General features: G+C 63.5%; 2 protein-coding genes across 3 annotated transcripts; both read right to left on the bottom strand.

Annotated features, from left to right (window-relative positions):
• Positions 1-2,222: 2,222 nt before the first annotated feature.
• LOC102572708 (lysosomal acid glucosylceramidase) lies at positions 2,223-7,640 on the bottom strand. The gene is made up of 11 exons (XM_059718691.1): positions 7,428-7,640; positions 6,325-6,454; positions 5,946-6,137; positions 5,719-5,865; positions 5,273-5,406; positions 4,136-4,308; positions 3,739-3,976; positions 3,393-3,617; positions 3,133-3,296; positions 2,706-2,831; positions 2,223-2,603 (listed from the first exon to the last, which is right to left on the bottom strand). Exons 2-11 carry the CDS (start codon positions 6,446-6,448, stop codon positions 2,459-2,461), a joined length of 1,668 nt encoding a protein of 555 aa, XP_059574674.1. The 5' UTR covers positions 6,449-6,454; positions 7,428-7,640; the 3' UTR covers positions 2,223-2,458.
• A 3,433-nt stretch (positions 7,641-11,073) lies between these two features.
• GBA1 (glucosylceramidase beta 1) lies at positions 11,074-16,092 on the bottom strand. 2 transcript variants are annotated; one of them, XM_014604081.3, is made up of 10 exons: positions 15,224-16,077; positions 14,380-14,571; positions 14,139-14,285; positions 13,864-13,997; positions 13,159-13,331; positions 12,803-13,040; positions 12,494-12,718; positions 12,233-12,396; positions 11,943-12,068; positions 11,074-11,477 (listed from the first exon to the last, which is right to left on the bottom strand). In XM_014604081.3, the coding sequence occupies exons 1-10, from the start codon at positions 15,480-15,482 to the stop codon at positions 11,375-11,377; spliced, it is 1,761 nt and encodes a 586-aa protein (XP_014459567.1). In that variant the 5' UTR covers positions 15,483-16,077; the 3' UTR covers positions 11,074-11,374. The 2 variants fall into 2 exon arrangements, 1 of the variants encoding a protein (XP_014459567.1); XR_009457502.1 differs by lacking the exon at positions 11,074-11,477 and having other exon boundaries at positions 11,980-12,068; positions 12,233-12,374; positions 15,224-16,092.
• Between the last annotated feature and the right edge of the window lie 346 nt (positions 16,093-16,438).

Raw genomic sequence — 16,438 nt, 5'->3', positions numbered from 1 at the left:
CCACTGCTGAGCCATGGGTCCTGCTCTGACTGGCCCCACATGCCTACAGCAGCCACAGCGAGAGTCCCCCAGTAGGACAGTGGCTGCCTTATCCCAGTCCTCGGTCCCAGGCCGGAGGAAGGCACCTCCACAGGTGAGCGACTCAGACTTGCTTTGTGCCCTGAGCTCAGCATTGCTGCTTCCCCAAGGCCACTGCTCCCAGCTCGGCCTTCTTCCTGTGTACCTCAATGCTGGGCACACGCACAGCTGCTTTGGTGAACTGGTGCCCGAGCACCAAGTCCAGGAGCCAGGGATGCGTGGAGAGCAGCACCGTGGCCCAGCTCCTGTGCATGAAGCAGCCGGCGAGCTGCCTCTGCACCACTGAAGGGAGCCAGCACGGCTGGGGGATGCATGTGCTTCCCGTCCTGGAGCTGGACTGAGGCCAATCCCCATCCTACAACCTGGGAGCCCCCAGAAGCATGGGAGGAGCAGGAAGCCCTTAACACCAGTCTTGCTGCTGCAGCACAAGGAGCCTGGCCAGAGCCTCTGGCCTGTGGCTGTGTCAGGAATTCCTCCGGCAGCGGCATCTCTGTTTGCATTCCTCGGCGGGAGTTCCTAGGCACTGGCACTGCCAAGAGCACGTAGCAGGGGGAGCGCGGCTCCGACAGTTCTTGTGAGGGCAGCAGGACACAGTTGAGGCCATGATGAGCTTACCCTGGGCCCCGCGTGCACGGTGCTGCACATGCACAACAGCGCAGCCAGGCAGCCTCTCCCCTGCACAGTGCTCAGGGGATCGGGCAGTACAGCAAAGCTGGCAGGTGGCCTAACGCTGCCGGGGGTGGATAGATAACCCATTCCATGTGGCTGGGGTGGGGCTGCTCCTAGGGGGGCTGCCCGGCCAGTGCTAGCTCATCCCCACCCACTCACCCCTGCACCCATGCCTGGGCTCCTTGCTGCCTTGGGGACCCTACCCGAGGACCCTACTGGGACATGCTTCCCCAGTGCTCAGGTTACCAGACTGCACGTGGAAAGCGGTCGGACTGCGGCTGACAGCTGGCCTGGGCTGGGGCTGTTTGCGCTGGGGCGGGAGGGAGGCGCACACAGCCCTCCCTTGTTCTGCCTTGTGTAAACGCTCCCAGGAATCCTGGCTGCTGTGGCTGCCCCAGCCACTTTCCATGACCTGCTTCCTGTGGGTTTGGCCGGCCGGAGACTCGTGGCTGCTGGTCCTGGTGGCCTGGCCAGGACAGAAGCTCCCCTCCTGCACCCTACAGAACATCCCCCCAGCCACGTGCTGGTCCTGGCATTGCCCTGACACCCGGCGCTTGAAGGCAGAGACCCCAGCAGCCTCTGCAGAGCACAGCCAGGCCCTGGGGCCAGGGCCATGGGCCTTGCGGGCCCAGGCCCAGGGGCCATGTGTTGGCAAAGCCAGTGACTGCCCTGCTCTGACCCCAGCATGCCGGGCTCCATTACTGTTCTGGGGCTCTGCTGAGCCTGGATGTGGCGCGTGGCGGCTGCAGGGGCCTTGGGCTGTTAGAGCCCAGCCCAGGCCCGCGGGCCCACCCCAGAGCCAGCATTCATCAGGGTTCGGCTGGGCGGGGGCTGGCCTCCACACAGCCCCAGACGCTTGCCTGGGGGGGGTCCCTTGGCTCGCCTGGCTTGCAGCAGGGCTGGCCCTGGCCCCAGGGGGGAAGGATTCCCCTCCCCCCAAGGCTGCCCTGGATAACGTCACTTAGGAAGTATGTGCCGCATGCTCCAGCGTGGGGGGAACACGGCTGCCGCCAGCCCCGCACACTGCCAAGGGGGATCTCGCTCCAGCAGGAGAAACCACGGCGGCCCCGTTCTGTCTCTGGCCCTGGCCTCGGCCCCGGCCCAGCAAGCAAGGAGCGCTGACGTCAGGGCTCCAGGCGCATTCCCCGTCTGCCTGACTCCAGCCATCACCTTCCAGGCGGCCCTGCCCTGGCCACCCCCTCCCTGGCACTGGGAGCTGTGGGCAGGTGCCAGCTGCACAGAGGAGCTCCGTTGCCCTCTCGCTGACCATGAAACTGGCTAGGAGCATGGGTGGAAGCAGCCACATAGAGGAAACCCAGTGACCAGCTGGCTAGGCCCAGCTCTAGCCTTCCAGCCATGCTGCCTCCACAGCTCAGATGACCCCTGCATGCCCTGCACTCACAACTGTGGCTGCAGCCCATGCACTGCCACCTGCCTGCACCCCTGCAGCGGCTGTACAGGATGGAGGCCCTAGGTGCAGTGCAAAAACCAGTTTATTTTATGAAAATGTCTAGAAAAGAGTGGGCATCATGGCCCTCACAGTTTGGGGCCCTCCTAGCAGCACCCCTGGGTCATGCAGGCCCCCCACCTGTGGGCAGAAAGCTGACAGGTGACATGGCAGCTCCGTGGGGCCATCCCCAAGCCCCTCCCTGGAGGGATGGGGCAAACGCATTGAGGGGTTTCAGTGTAGGGGGGCACCTTCTTCTTCCCCCTATGCTTGGGGACCCTGGGGGGGCCTTCCTGGGTCCCCTTTCTGCCGCATCCACAGGTAGGTCTGGACGGAGTCGGCTGGAGCCTCTGCATCAATGAAGCCAATGCCAGGGTCAGAGATCACAAAGGATATGTCCTTGGGGGTCCTGGGAGGAGCAGAGGCAGGTCAGAACCTCCCTTGGCAGCCGAGGCTGGTCTGAGCCCTCCCCATGCTCCCATCCAGGGCTCCCACACCCCGCACCGCTCACCTGTTCAGCACCACAACCACAGCAGCACCATCGGGGCGCAGGAAGGCTGAGTACTCCAGTTCGCACTGGTAGCACTTCTGCTCTGCGGCCAGCCCCACACGCTGTGAGCCCTCGGGCAGGAACTTGCTGCAGAAATAAGGGCATAGCCATAAGGGTAGAGATGCGGGGGTGGGGGAGGGGGGTGCCCCAAAGTAGTTGCTGGGGCCTGGCCTGGGCCCTGATACCGGGACAGCATTTCATCCTGGGTGTGCAGAAGCAGCCGCACATGTCTGCCCAGGCAGGGCCCCAGATCTGCCATGTCCCAACACATACCATCTGCACTGGGTCGCACATGGTCTCGTACACAGGAGTGCACCCAGCTAGTCGTGGACACACCTCATCACACACGCGACCATGCTTGGCTTGGCACATGGCAGTCATGCGCTACCTGAAGTGGCCCATGTGGTAGAACATGGGCTGCTTGTAAAAGAGGTCCTTGCTGCTGTCTACGATGATGGGGCTGTCCACGTAGTTCTTGCTCCAGTTGGGGCCACCCTCCAGGTCCAGCGCCAGGTTCCAGTCGGTCCAGCCCGTGACGTAGTTGTTCAGGTTCTGCGGGGGGGTCACATCGGTGAAGGGCGCTGCAGGGAGCTGAGCTCCTGCCCCCCTCCCCTAGCAGGGCACAGGCCGCCTGTGCCAGGGCCTTACCGTCAGGATGCTGTGGCTGTACTTGCTACCACGGTCCCAGCCCCCCAGGATCACCCGGGGCTCCCAGAAGTAGGAGCCCGTGGAGGCCTCGGTGGACAGGAGGTAGTAGTTGGGGAAGAGATGGTGGGTCATGGACAACGTGAGGTCAATGGGTGCCAGGAAGTCCAGGTACCAGTGGATGCCGATGCCATTGATGTAGCTGGCAGCCACTGGGTCCTTGAGCACCTGCAGCATGGCACGAGGGGGTCACTAGGGCCCTGCCTCTCCCATCCCCATGGGGTAGGAAGGGCCAGGCCATGTGGGGTAAGGGGGGAGCCCAGCAGGACCCAGCAGTGCACAGACTCACCACCTCAGCCCAGTAGGGCAGCATCACGCGCTGGTCATCGAGCATGATGAGCTGGATGCCCTTGTGCGAGCTGTTGGCCAGCGCGGGGCCCAGGTCACGGGCAATGAAGTCCCGCTGGTGCTCAGGGGAGAAGCCCAGGCACTGGAAGGGGTAGAAGACGATCTCCCCGGCTGTGGGCTCATTCCCGGACGTCACTGCCCAGAAAGTCAAGTTGTGCTTGGCGTATTCATCCAGGAACCTGGGGCAGCACCGGACACGTGAGCAGCCATGGCCCCTCCTCAGGCCAGGCCCCCCCCCCCGCCCCCCCGCCTGGGGGCAGGGCCCAGCCCCACTGCAGCCCCCCGTCTAGCCGTACCACCAAGACCCCCGCCCCTGCCTCCACTTGGATGCCCCTCACTTGATGAAGTAGTTGGCCCAAGTCTTGTGGTACTTGTCGCCTGGCTTCCCCTTCAGCGTGCCCCTGCCAGTCATGGCCCCATTGGTCTTCATCCAGGTCGGGGAGGTCCAGGGGCTGGCATAGAGCGAGACCGGCTTCCGGGACATGGCCTGCGCGTGCTGAAGGATCGGGATCTGCAGGGTGGGAGGCAGGGGCTTGCAAAGTGCCTGGGGCTGCGGGGTGGGGCTTTCCCCTGTCCCAGCCCCAGGCAGCAGGAAAGACCCCAGGCAGGGGCCTGAGACAGACAGGACCAGGCTCCTCCCTCCATGGCCTCCAGCAAGACAGCAGCCAGGACCCCCAGGCTCCAGACATTTTTTTTAATTTAAATTTTCTGTATTGCAAACCAAATTTGCCAAATCAATTCCAAATCCATGAGTCAGTCCAGAACCATAAGTGGCCCTACTCCTGGCAAACATCCTCCACCCCTATCTGGGGCTTCAGATGTTTCCAAATCCTTTGGTGGGCATCCTACTTGAAGGCCCAAGCCTGGAGGCTTGGGGTTCAGATGCCCTCAAGTTTTGCATGTCCTCAGCTATATGGCCGCAGGAGCAAGCTAGAGAGGAGTCTCCCCTTTCCATAAAGTGGGCATAAAGCCAAGACCTCTCACTCCAGCAGCTAAGTGGGAGGTTTACTATACATTATCTTCGCAGGTACTATCCCCGTGCCAGGAAAGCGGTCTTCCCCAGGTGAGACTAGGAAGGCCGCCTTGGTGGTCACGGCATTTCCCTTGCCAGGTAAGCATAGACATCATGCTTGATCTGAGCCAAAAGGCCGAGAAGCAATACCCACAAAGGGCAGGAGGGAAAGGGGGACCCACAGGCTCTAGACTTATAGGCAGCAGCCCCTTCTCCTCAGAGTGGGTCATGGCCACAGCTGGCTTGGCACTGCCTGGCCATGCTGCCTGGTCTGGCCCCACCAGGCCATGGGCAGCTCAGTCAGGCCATGGGGTCAGAGATGCCAGTGGGCAGGGCAGGCATGCCCAGCCCAGCCCAGCCCAGCCCAGCCCCACCAGGCTGCAGGGAACATCCCAAGCCAGGCTGGAGCATGGGAGAGCCGAGCAAACCCTTCCATCCTACTCAAGGCCCCAGCCCTGCCCACCTTCATCTTGGTGTCCTCCTCGGTCAGGCTGAAGTGCTTGAGGGCGAAGTCCCCCCGCATGTCCGCGTACGTGTAGAGGCGGACGGAGAAGTCACAGCTGGCCATGGGCACACGGATGAGGTTGTACTCGATGCCTGGGGGTAGGTGATCAGGCGTTTGTGGCACCAGGGCTAGTGGCACCAGTTGCCAGGATGCTGGGGGGCCTTGTGCAGGCATGGCAGAGAGACGGCCACTGGCCAGGCTCCATGCTCAGTGCCCAGCACTCTGTGCTCAGTGCCTGGAAGCTGGGCTCTGCCGCCTGCACCCACCCAGGCAGCTCCAGCTGGGGTGCCCTTGCCTGGCCCATTCCAAAATACAGCGGTCTCCAGGTGGCACCTCGGAGGCGCATAGGTCAGAACCCCTGGGGCACACGCCTGGCCCCGTGCCCCCGCCCTCCCCACACTCACCTTCCTCAGAGAAGTAGGACCGCAACAGCTTGTTCTGGGCCTCCTGGGACAGGGACAGGATGTTGATCGCGGCTGAGTCTGTGATGGAGCCGCCAAAGCCCTTCACCTTCTGGTACCTCTCCGTGGTGTTCAAGGTGAGACGGAAGCCTGCGGGGCAGAGCACGGCACTGCTCAGAGACATCATGGGAACAGCCCCCAGCCCAGCCTGGCCCGTCCTCACACAGTACCTGGGGCCGTGAGGCTCCTCTGCACCCCGCCCTTGCTGCGCTCCAGCCGCTTGCCAGCTTTGTTGCTCTCGTACATGAGGAAGGTGCCGGCAGGCGGAAGGGTGACAGGGTCCAGCGTATCGCAGTATGTGGCACTGCACTCGCACACCAGCGAGCCATGCCCGAAGTTGCGGGCATTGCAGGGGTGGCTGCCTGCAGGGGAGGGAGAGACCGAGAGGATGGTGGAGAAGCAGAGCCCAGAGCTGCATGGCGCAAGGGCACGGTGTTGACTGTGTGCCCAACCCCAGGGCTCTGGCCTCCCCCAGACACCAATGCACCTCCCAGGGGACAGAGGTTCATGTGCCCCTGTCCTGCCCTCGTCCTCACCCATAGCTCTCACCTGCTGCCTCAGGAGCCACCTGGACCAGCAGGAGCCAGCCCAGGACACTGGCATAGGTAGCCCACATGGCGCCAACACTGCCTGCTCGACTCCCATGGCTGGGCCCTGTGCGTCTCGACGGCATCTGGAGCTGCGGTGGGGCAGGGACAGTGAGCGCAGAAGCCTCCTGGCCACGTGCAACTCCTCCTGCTCCTGCCCAGCAGCGAGGGGTGACAGGAGCAGAGCAAAATGGCCCAGCAGCACCCATGGGCCCCGCTACTTTCCCCAGACTCCTCATGGCAGCCGCTCCTGCTCCACCTGAGCCGCACCAGGCCCACGCCAGCCTCCCTACGCCCAGTGCCAGCGGCATTCCCAGCCTCCACACCCACTCCCTCTGCCCCACCCAGCGCTGTTCCACTCCCTCTCACCCACTCCAGCTTCTCCTCCCCTCCTCCATCTCTGTGTTCATGTCCACACACCCAACTGTGGGGCAGGGCAGGACGGCGCCTCCCCAACCCCACAGGCAGCAGTACTTCGGGCTCCAGGGCCATGCTCTGCTCAACAGGCAGATGCCACTGAAGCCTTGGCTCAGCCGCTTGCTCCCCACCGTGGCCCCAGACAGTGCCTGCAGCCAGCCCCTCTGCAGGGCATGCTGCCCCTGGTGCCACTGCCCTGACACCTGCAACCAGTGCACGCCCAGGCAGGCCCCACACAGCACAGGTAAGTGCCGCAGGAGCTTGTTGGGCAGCTTCGCTCGCTGGGAGATGTGCTGGGGAGGACGAGGATGGGGGATTGCGCAGGGCAGCCCCTCTAGCTGGGCCTCAATGCAGAGCAGGGAAGGCAGCCAGCCGTAGCCCCAGGGAGCCTGGGGCATGACATGTCCAGTCCCCACCGTGTGACTTCACTAACAGAACGGGCATGCTCTGTCTCTGCCAGCACTTGCCCCACACCTGCCTGGTCTCCCCCTGTCCTTCAGGCTCAGTGCCCAACATCCCACTAGCACCAGCCAGAGGAACATGCTCAGCATCCTCTGCACCCCCAGCGCCTGTCATTCCCCCCCCAACCCTCACCCCCCGTCCCATCTGTGGCCCCCAACCCAGACACGCCAAGGCCAGCGGGCTCACCTGCTGCCTGCCTGGAGCACGAGCCCAGTCGCCTGCCAGCCTGGAACAGCCCCTGGCCACAGACCAGAGCCCCGGGACCCCAGCAGCAGCTCAGCCACTGGCAGAAAGTGAGGGGTGGTGCACCTGCCTTATAGGAGGCAGGAGCTCCTTGCGCAGCAGGAAGGCAAGTCCCAGCGAGCCCCGGCTCTGAGCTGGTTTTCAGGGCTCCTCGGGGCGGGGGAGGAGGTTTTGCAACGCGTGCTCCAAGCTTTTTGAACCTTGCTCACCATGCAGTGCGTGCCAGACCCCCCGCCCTCCGATGCCAGAGCCAGAGTCTCTTTTCCCAGGACAACTGTGCCTCAGGCCTGGGAGCAGGTTTTTCACACCCCGCACAGGCTGTTACAGGGTTTTACCACTGCTGGCCACACCTGCAGCTCCTGCTTCTCCCCTTGCAACATGGAGCCTTCCCCTCCACAGGTGACCACACCACAGGACTGTCCCCTGCACCGCTGTGGCTTGGGGCCTGGGTAAGGGCTGTGGCTCCTGGGGTTCTCAGTGAAGCCTGTGCCCCTTCCACTCCATGCACAATGAGGCCTAGGCGCAGCAAAGAAAATGCGGGGCTGTATACCACAGGGCTCAGTGCCACCAGGTGTCAGCAGCACCACGGGGCTCCTATCCCTGCGCCTACACTCTGGCACCTCATACAAGGACAGCCCAGCCCTCTCCACCCCATAGCACCAGCTGCCCCAGCTACTCAGAGCTCCCCCAGGCCAGCATGAGCAGAGCTGGTAACACCAGAACTGGTGCAAATTGCTGCCACACACATCCATGCAGGATCTTTCCAGGTGTGCTCTCTTGTGGTACTAGGGCCTACAATGCTGGAGGAGGCCCTGCACATAGCTCGTCGCCTTTAGGGGGCAGAGGGACACGGGCTTGAGACACACAGCCGCGGCACGACAAGGCTCCTGGGGGAGGAAGGACACTGCAGCTCTGGTCAAGCAGTGCTGAGCTGGGGCCTCTCTCCTCCATTCTTCACAGCTGCTGCTCCCAGGGAGAGGCTGGGCTGGGTCTTGGCAGGGTCATGCAGGGGGAGCTGAGCACTTGGGGCACGAGGCCAAGAAGAGCTACAGCCCTGTGAGCTCCTGGTGCACTGCATCTCCCCACCCCGGCCTGAGACATACTCCAGCTGGGCAGCTCCCCCCAGGTGGCTGCAGCTGCAGCACAGGACAGACATTACCCTCCCCTGACTGCGACTTGCGCCCTGGGGGAGATGGGGAATGGGCATCACTGCAGGGGTTGTGGAAGGGAATTGGGGTGGGCAGGCACCTGTGTGGCCCCAAATTCTTATCTGGGCACCTGCTCATTTAGGCCTTAGGAGGATGCGGCTGGAGAGGAGAGAGGGAGCATGGGCAGGGATCACACAGGGCCACCCCAACCAAGGCTGGAGCCCACAATGGATGGAGGACGCTGGGTGCACCAGGCTGTCCTTGTGCCTTGGACTCTGGCTGTGCCTGGCAGCCTGGTCCAGCTGGGGCTCCTGGGGCAAGATGCTGTCCTACCCCAGGGGAGGCAGAGCCCTGCCGAGTCCTGCCCTTGGCTCCGCCATTAGGGATGGGAGATGCTGCTGCACTCCCCCTCCCGTGTCCCAGCCCAGCGGGATCTTCGCTCTGCTCTGCCTGCCTGGTGCAGTGCTGGAGGCCTCATCTCACTGGAGGCAGCTGAGTCAGGAACGGGGGTGGCAGGTGCCTGCCTGGGGCCTGTTGGGACTTGGAGATGGGCTTGGAGGAGCTGCAGGAAGCACCTCCCACAGCAGCTAGAGCCTGCTCATGGGTTGAGGATGGGCCTGTGGCCAGGGCACACCCTGATGCTGGGGGGGACCCTGGCCTCCCCATCCACCCATTGGAAAGGCCTGGGGGCCAGAGGCCAGGCCTCGGGGCAGGCTAGTTCACCTAGCTGATCTGGGCTGGGCTGGGCTGGGCTGGGCTGGGAGAGGCTGACACAACCACTCCGCATCTACCGTGGCCTCACCCACCCATTGCAGCTGTGCTGTCCCACTGGTGTCCCATAGGCATGGTGCTGCATAGCATGGTGCAGGCAGCTGCACCCGTGACCAGCAAATGCCTACACTGCAGAGCTCCGTGGCCCTTAGCCTGCCTGGGTACCAGGCTGCAGTGGGGACAGCCCAGGGCCAGCACAGAGCCTACGTTCAGCCCCTCTGGCCCCCTCTACTTCCCCCAAGGTCACCCCTGCACCACAGCTGGGCTTCCCAGGGGTCTTTCACCGTCCCTGCCTGAAGCCCGGCCCCACTGCAGGGAGATGCTCAATACTGCACACTACCGGAGCCACTGCACCCCCTGCTGGACCAGTGCTGCTGCAGCAGGGCAGTGCTGCCTGCAGCAGGGTCATGGCGCTTGCAACCTGCAGGCCCAGCAGAAGCCGGGCCGTGGGTGTGCAGCAGGTTCCCCAGAGCCCCAGGCAGGCAGCCCCAACAGGGCAGGGAGCCGGGACCTCCAGCCAGGCTCCCCCCCCACTACTTACCACTGCGGCTCTGGGCTCAGGCAGGCCTGTCTGGGAAGGGGCCCGGGGGCTTCATTCTGCTTCAGGAAAGCAAAACTGTGACTCAACCCCAGAGAAGGCAGACCCTGCCAGCTCTGAACAGACTGGGGGTGCAAGTGCGTTGCAGCATTTGCCCTGATGCTGTTCACCTTGCCCATGAATTGCTGTGGGGAACAGCGGCTGAACAGACACACTTGTGTCTTGACTTCGGCTCTGCTGTGCTGGGGTGCTGGGGCCCTGCAGCCACCACCTCTGCAGTAGCTCTGCTTCAGCCAGCTTTTCACCGGCTGCCTGCTCATTAGGGAGGGCCACTGAAGAGGAGCAAAGCAAGAACCTAAAGGAGGATCCTGCAAGCCTAACAGTGCTGGCCACGACCCGTGCCCCCGTCTCCGAGCCTCTGGACAATGCGCCCTGGTGCACCTTCCACCCAACACATCCACAGGGCCTCCCACAACAGCTGGGGCATGCGTGACACTGCCCTGCCCCCATGTGCCACTGCGTGTTCCCTGCCCTCGCAAGCGTGCCCAGAGGTGGCTCATGAGTGCACCACTATCTAGTGCTGTAGCATGCACAGCCCTGGCTTACCCAGTGCTCACCAGGAGCCACGGTCAGGCCACCCAGGCTCTGGGGCAGCTCTTGGTGCTCACGCTGCCTGAGTGAGGGCCTTTCCATGGAGGCCAGGCCTCAGGTTGTGCAGGGCACTGACAGGCCCCCCTGGCGTGGGCCCCACCAACGCACCCCTGCCCAGCTCAGCTGGAGCAGCAACCACTGAAGCTTACCACTGCAGACTGCCATAAGCACAGAGCTGGGCTCATACCTGCATCTCTGCAAGTGAGAAATGGGACCTCAGCCCAGCAGTATCCCCCAGATCTCTGCCCAAAGGCCTCTCGGGACTGCTGACCAGGGGACATGGGCAAGGGCACACGCCGGTCCATGCTGGCACCAGCATGCTGCCACAACCAGAGCAACGGGCTCTTGCAATGCCTGGCTTAGGCAGAGAGCTCTATACTCCCAGCAGAACAGTAGCTTGGACAGGGAGGGAGTTGCCCCTTCTGCCTGGCCAGGGCTGACGCGGAGCAGGCTGGTGCCCAGACACATGCAGATGCCCATGCTTCATTAGCATGTTTATTTCCATTTAAATAGTAGTCAAAGGCACCCGTTCTGGGTGCCGGCATCCTGATGCCCCCATGTGTCCAAGCCCAATGAGGCAGCTAAGTGGTCACAAGGGTGACAGCTCCCTGGGTTTGTCTGGGGCAACCAAGGGGCCAGGGACCCACTCTGGGGGAGGCACCTGCACCCACCATGCAACCCCCCTGGTGCCATCAGCAGTGGCCAGAGCCTCTTCTTGCCACACAGGGCAGCTTATGGATGCTGCTGGCCAAGGCCTTCTCTCACTGGACTCTCAGGCCCAGTCACCTCCGCCTCCACAGGTAGGTCTGGATAGACTGAGCCGGAGATGTGGCTTTGATGACACGGCCATTGTCCACCAGCCTGAAGTCCACACTCCTCAGCGACCTGCAGGGAAGGGGAGGGGGTAGGGTCTGGTGAGACCTGCACAATGACGAGCAAGGATGAGCCACATGCCCTGGGCTCAGGGTCTAGTGACAGATTCCCACTGGCTCCAGCATTTGGGGGTCAGCACCCCCCTGCCTCCCCAAATGGCCTGAGATCTGTGCACCAGGCTGGGGTGGAGGCACAATGGCCCAGGGGCCCTCAGAAGCCCAAAGCAATGCCACAATGGATCCCAATGGCACTCCAGCAGCCCAGTGCTCCCCACGCTCCTCACTGCACAGAGCACAGGCAGGGGCAGATGTCCCCTCCCTGCCTGCAAGGAGCTGCAGCACCAGCCTCAGGCTACCAAGCCGGGTTGCTGTTCCAGAGGAAGCTGTCATTAGCCTTAGTCTTTCCCCACTCTCCACAAAGGCCAGATCCAGGTCCCAAGCCCTGGGCTCCCTGCTTGCTGCTGGTCATGCCACTCACCTGTTCAGGACCACGACAATGGCGGCACCATCAGGGCGCAGGAAGGCCGTATACTCCAGGGCACACTTCTTGCATGACCTGGAAGCAACAAGCCCCACACGCTGTGAGCCCTCAGGGATGAACTTGCTGCAAAGACAAGAACAGTGCTGTGAGCACACAGAGGGGACAGGCAGCCCCAAGACTGAGCTGGAGCAACACAGAGCCCAGGGGCACATGCCACAGAGTCACTGCCTCCCGGGGCTCCCGGGAGGCTGCCATGACCGGCTGCAGGAGGTGCAGCAGTGTCCCACCTGAAGTGCCCCATGTGGTAGAACATGGGCTGCTTGTAGAAGATGTTCTCTCGGCTGTCAACTATGATGGGGCTGTCCACGAAGTTCTTGACCCAGTTGGGGCCACCCTCCAGGTCCAGCGCCAGGTTCCAGTCGGTCCAGCCTGTGACGTAGTTGTTCAGGTTCTGCAGGGAGTGGGGGCTCAGCGCAGACAGGGATTGGGGGGATGCACACCCGCTCCCAAGGCCGGGGGCACCATGTGGGGACACTGAGGGACCTTACTGTCAGGATGCTGTGGCTGTACATGTTCCCCCGGTCCCAGCAGCCCAGAACGACAGGTCTCTCCCAGAACTTGGACCCAACGCAGGCTTCAGTGGCCAAGATATAGTAGTTGGGGAAGAGGTGGTGGGTAGCTAGCACAGTGTCCTCGATGGGTGCCAGGAAGTCCAGGTACCAATGGACGCCGATGCCGTTAACATAGCGAGCAGCCCGCTCATCCCCCAGCACCTGAGCAGGGAGGAGGAGAGAAATCACCCACTGGCCAGCACCTCCTGAACTGAGAGCAAGGGCTGTGGCAGGGCAGGGACTCACCACTTTGGCCCAGTGAGGGAGCTGGATGCGGTTGTCATCGAGTATGATGAGCTGGATGCCCTTGTGCGAGCTGTTGGCCAGCGCTGGGCCTAGGTCAAGGGCGATGAAGTCCCGCTGCTGCTCGGGGGTGAAGCCCAGGCACTGGAAGGGGTAGTTTCTGATCAGTCCAGCTGTGGGCTCGTTCTCCGCCGTCACCGCCCAGAATGTCAGGTTGTGCTTGGCATATTCGTCCAGGAACCTGGGGCAGCACTGGAGACATGAGCATTCCCGGCCTCTCCTCGGGCCAGGCCCCCCCAGCCTGGGGGCAGGGCCCAGCCCCACTGCAGCCCTATGGGCAACCCCGGGGTTCCCCTCACCTGACAAAGTAGTTGGCCCAGGTCTTGTGGTACTTGTCACCTGCACTGCCCTTCAGACTGCCCTTCCCCTTCACGTCCCCATTGGTCTTCATCCAGGTGGGGGAGGTCCAGGGGCTGGCACACAGTGAGATCGGCCTCTTGGACATGGCCTGTGCCCGGTGCACCACCGGGATCTGAGGAGACCGCAGAGGGGACCAGCTTGCTGTGGGTCATTATGGGAACTACTTGCCTGACCCTGGCCCCAGCCCCCCGCCCAGCAGTCCAAGAGGCTCCCTCTCACAGCTCCTCAGCATCCTAGATGTAGTGGGATAGACCAGCCCATCTGGCACTCGCTTGTGCTCAGGGGTCACCTTAGCTGTGGGGGTTGTTTGGACATGCCTTCCTCTCAGCACCTCCAGTTGGGCAGGTTTCAGGTACCCACAGGCTTTGGATGTTACACAGGGAGGGTCCCTTGGTGGGGAGCAGGGCCAGGGGACCACCATGCACGGGGATCCCAGGAAGTGGCTCTTCTGCTGGCCAGAATGAATGCCTAACACCCCTGCCAGTGTCAGGGAACAGCATCTGGTGCCCTGGATCACACCACAACAGCAGGAAAAGCCCTGGGAGTTTAGCTAGAATGCAGACTAGCACCTCCCTGCCCCCTCCCACCCACCCCTAGGTCCTCCACTCCCCACACCAACACCCAGCCCCCCGGGTACTGCTCACTTTCAGCTTTGTATCCTCATGCTTCAGACGGAAGTGCACGAGATCATAGTCGTATGGGACATCATCGTACGTGTAGGGGTAAACGGAGAAGTCGCAGCTGGCCATGGGCATGCGGATGAGGTTGTACTCAATGCCTGGGGGCAGGAATGTGGTCATGGGGCTGCAGGAGCAAAGATTTCACAGCCCCGGTGCCCAGCTCCCCCTGGCAGGGGGGGTAAGGGCATCGAATGCACACATCTCCCTCTGGCTGCCTCAGCCCTCGCCCCAGCATTCACCTTCCTCGGAGAAGTAGGACCGCAGCAGGTTGTCCTGGACCTTCTGGGACAGGGACAGGATATTGATTGCGGCTGCGTCTGTGACAGATCCGCCGAAGCCCTTCACCTTCTGGTACCGCTGCGCCGTGTCCAGGGTCAAGATGAAACCTGCAGGGCAGAGCGCAGCACTGCTTAGGGCCAGGCAGCCATGAGCACGGGCACAAGAACAGCGCCCCAGCCCAGCCCAGCCCCTGCACGGTACCTGGGGCCCAGAGGTTCCTCTGCACCTTGCCCTCGCTGCGCTCCAGCCGCTTGCCAGCCTTGCTGCTCTCGTACTTGACGAAAGTGCCCACAGGTGGGAGGGTGACAGGGTCCAGCGTGTCGCAGTACGTGGCATTGCACTCGCACACCATGAAGTCCTTTCCAAAGTACTTGGGACTGCAGGGCCAGCTGCCTAGGGTGGGGCGGGGAGAGGGTCACAGAAGGACAGGGCAGGCAGGGGGTCCTGGGGGCAAGTCTGGGCTTCCCCACAACTTCCTGTAGAGCAGTGGTTTTCACCCTGTGCTCCACAGACCTCTAGGGTCTGTAGACCATGTTTAAGGCAAGGGCAGGCAAAACACAGCCCGCAGGCCAGATGTGGCCTGCCAAGCCATTCTATCTGGCCCATGGGGCCCCTAAAAAGTTTGGAAAATTAATATTTATCTGCCCCTGCCTGCCTGTCATGCGGCCCTTGATGGCTTGCCAAAATTCAGTAAGCGGCTCTCTGCCTGAAATAATTGCCTGCCCCTGGTGTAAGGGGTCCATGAAGGATGACTGTGATCAGTCAGAAGGATGTGAACACCCACACTTACAGTTCAAAGTGGTCTGCCTCTCCATAAAAAAAATGTTTAGGGGTCCACAAATTAAAAAAGGTTGGGAAGCACTGTGGCAAGGATCTCCTGCCCTGTCCTTGAGCTTGGCGGATGCTCTGAAGCAAGTTCCCTCCCCCTGGAAGCCTCATACCCAGGGCTCCGGTGCAGCCACACCCCAGCGCAACCCTCTCAAGGAGCAGAGGCTGAGCTTCCCTTGCAGTGACCCCTGCCCCGTGGCTCACCCGCAGCACTCACCTGCCACCCTGGGCGCTGCCTGGATCAGCAGGAGCCAGGCCAAGATGTGGGCACAGCCAGCCCACATGGTGCCAACGCTGCCTGCCCGCCTCTCGCGGCTGGGCCCTGCGTATGTCAGCAGCACCCGGAGCTGCGAGCAAGAAAGGGAGGTGAACACGGGCTGCTCCAGCCTCAGCGATGTCCACACAGCCTGGCCCAGCGGCGAGGGGTGTCGAGAGTGGGGCTGCTCCAGTACCTCCGTGTGTCGGGGCTGCCGCATGCTGTCGTCCCTGGGAAACGCCAGTGCCAGCAGTCCGGCCTCCCCACAGCCTCCTCTACAATTGGGGCAACCCAACGCCTGCCCACACCTGGCTCTTGCCTGGTTTTTAAGCAACACCTCAATCCTAATCCCTGTGTCACCTGATCACACCCTCCCTAGGGACGGTGTCACTTCCTCCTCAACCTGCCTCTGGCCTGATGCCTGGGTCCCTGCCAGCACCCCTGTGATACCCGGGCAGGCCGGGGCGCAATCAGCGTCCTGCCAGGTGAGCACATCCCCTTGCCCAACACCCCCAGCGCCTGTCGCAAGAGCCCGGCCCGGCCCCGAGCAGGGGGGCCAGTTCTCCCAGCACTGTCCGCCGCGGCCCCGCTCCTGGGCCGCATCCCGGACTGCCCCAGGCCCGGGGGCCGCTGCCTGTGCAGCCCTGCTGGGCACCGGCACCGGGGTCGTGCCTGGGCCGGGGGCTCCGGGCTCTCCGCGGCGCAGCCCGGCCCCGGAATCGGGGCGGCCACAGCCAGCGCCCCGGGCCGGCCGCGCCGCAGGCGGAAGAGAAGGGCTCGGGCTCGGCGGGGCCGGGGCGCTCCGCTCGCCCGTGCCCGGGGCTCCCGGCGGGGCGGGGCGGGGCGGGGCGGGCGCTGCAGCCCCGGACCCCGCGTCCCCTCCTTGCTCACCCGCTGGGCCCCGAGCGGGCAGCGCCGAGCAGCCGCCGCTGGCCCCGAGTCGTCACCTGACCCGGTCATATGACACCGCGCAGCTGCCCGGCCCCGGCCCCGGCCCCGGCCCCGGCCCGATCGCCCGCGGGGAGGCTGCCCTGGGCCTGGGTCGCTACCAGCAGGGCGGAGCGGGCGGCACCGCCCCCCAGGGACCCTCGCCCGGCGGGAGGGACCGGCCCGCCTCCCCGCAGCCCCCTGCCGCCCCCGGCCCCGGGGATCAGAGCGGCCCGAGCCCCCCAGCCA

Source organism: Alligator mississippiensis, chromosome 15 (genome assembly GCF_030867095.1).
Source record: "Alligator mississippiensis isolate rAllMis1 chromosome 15, rAllMis1, whole genome shotgun sequence".
Lineage (NCBI taxonomy): Eukaryota > Metazoa > Chordata > Crocodylia > Alligatoridae > Alligator > Alligator mississippiensis.
The sequence above is the reverse complement of the archived record's forward strand: the minus strand, read 5'-3'. Positions and strand labels throughout refer to the sequence as shown.

Bases quoted from the DNA above. Each gene is read 5' to 3' on its own strand.
- GBA1 (XM_014604081.3), bottom strand. From the start codon at position 15,482: ATGCGGCAGCCCCGACACACGGAGGTACTGGAGCAGCCCCACTCTCGA. The intron at 12,397-12,493 runs GTAAGGTCCCTC...CACTCCCTGCAG, and splicing joins ACAGCCACAGCATCCTGACA to AACCTGAACAACTACGTCAC. The intron at 11,478-11,942 runs GTGAGTGGCATG...CCTTCCCTGCAG, and splicing joins ATTGTCGTGGTCCTGAACAG to GTCGCTGAGGAGTGTGGACT.
- LOC102572708 (XM_059718691.1), bottom strand. From the start codon at position 6,448: ATGCCGTCGAGACGCACAGGGCCCAGCCATGGGAGTCGAGCAGGCAGT. The intron at 4,309-5,272 runs GTGGGCAGGGCT...CCCACCCTGCAG, and splicing joins AGGAGGACACCAAGATGAAG to ATCCCGATCCTTCAGCACGC. The intron at 3,297-3,392 runs GTAAGGCCCTGG...ACCCCCCCGCAG, and splicing joins ACAGCCACAGCATCCTGACG to AACCTGAACAACTACGTCAC.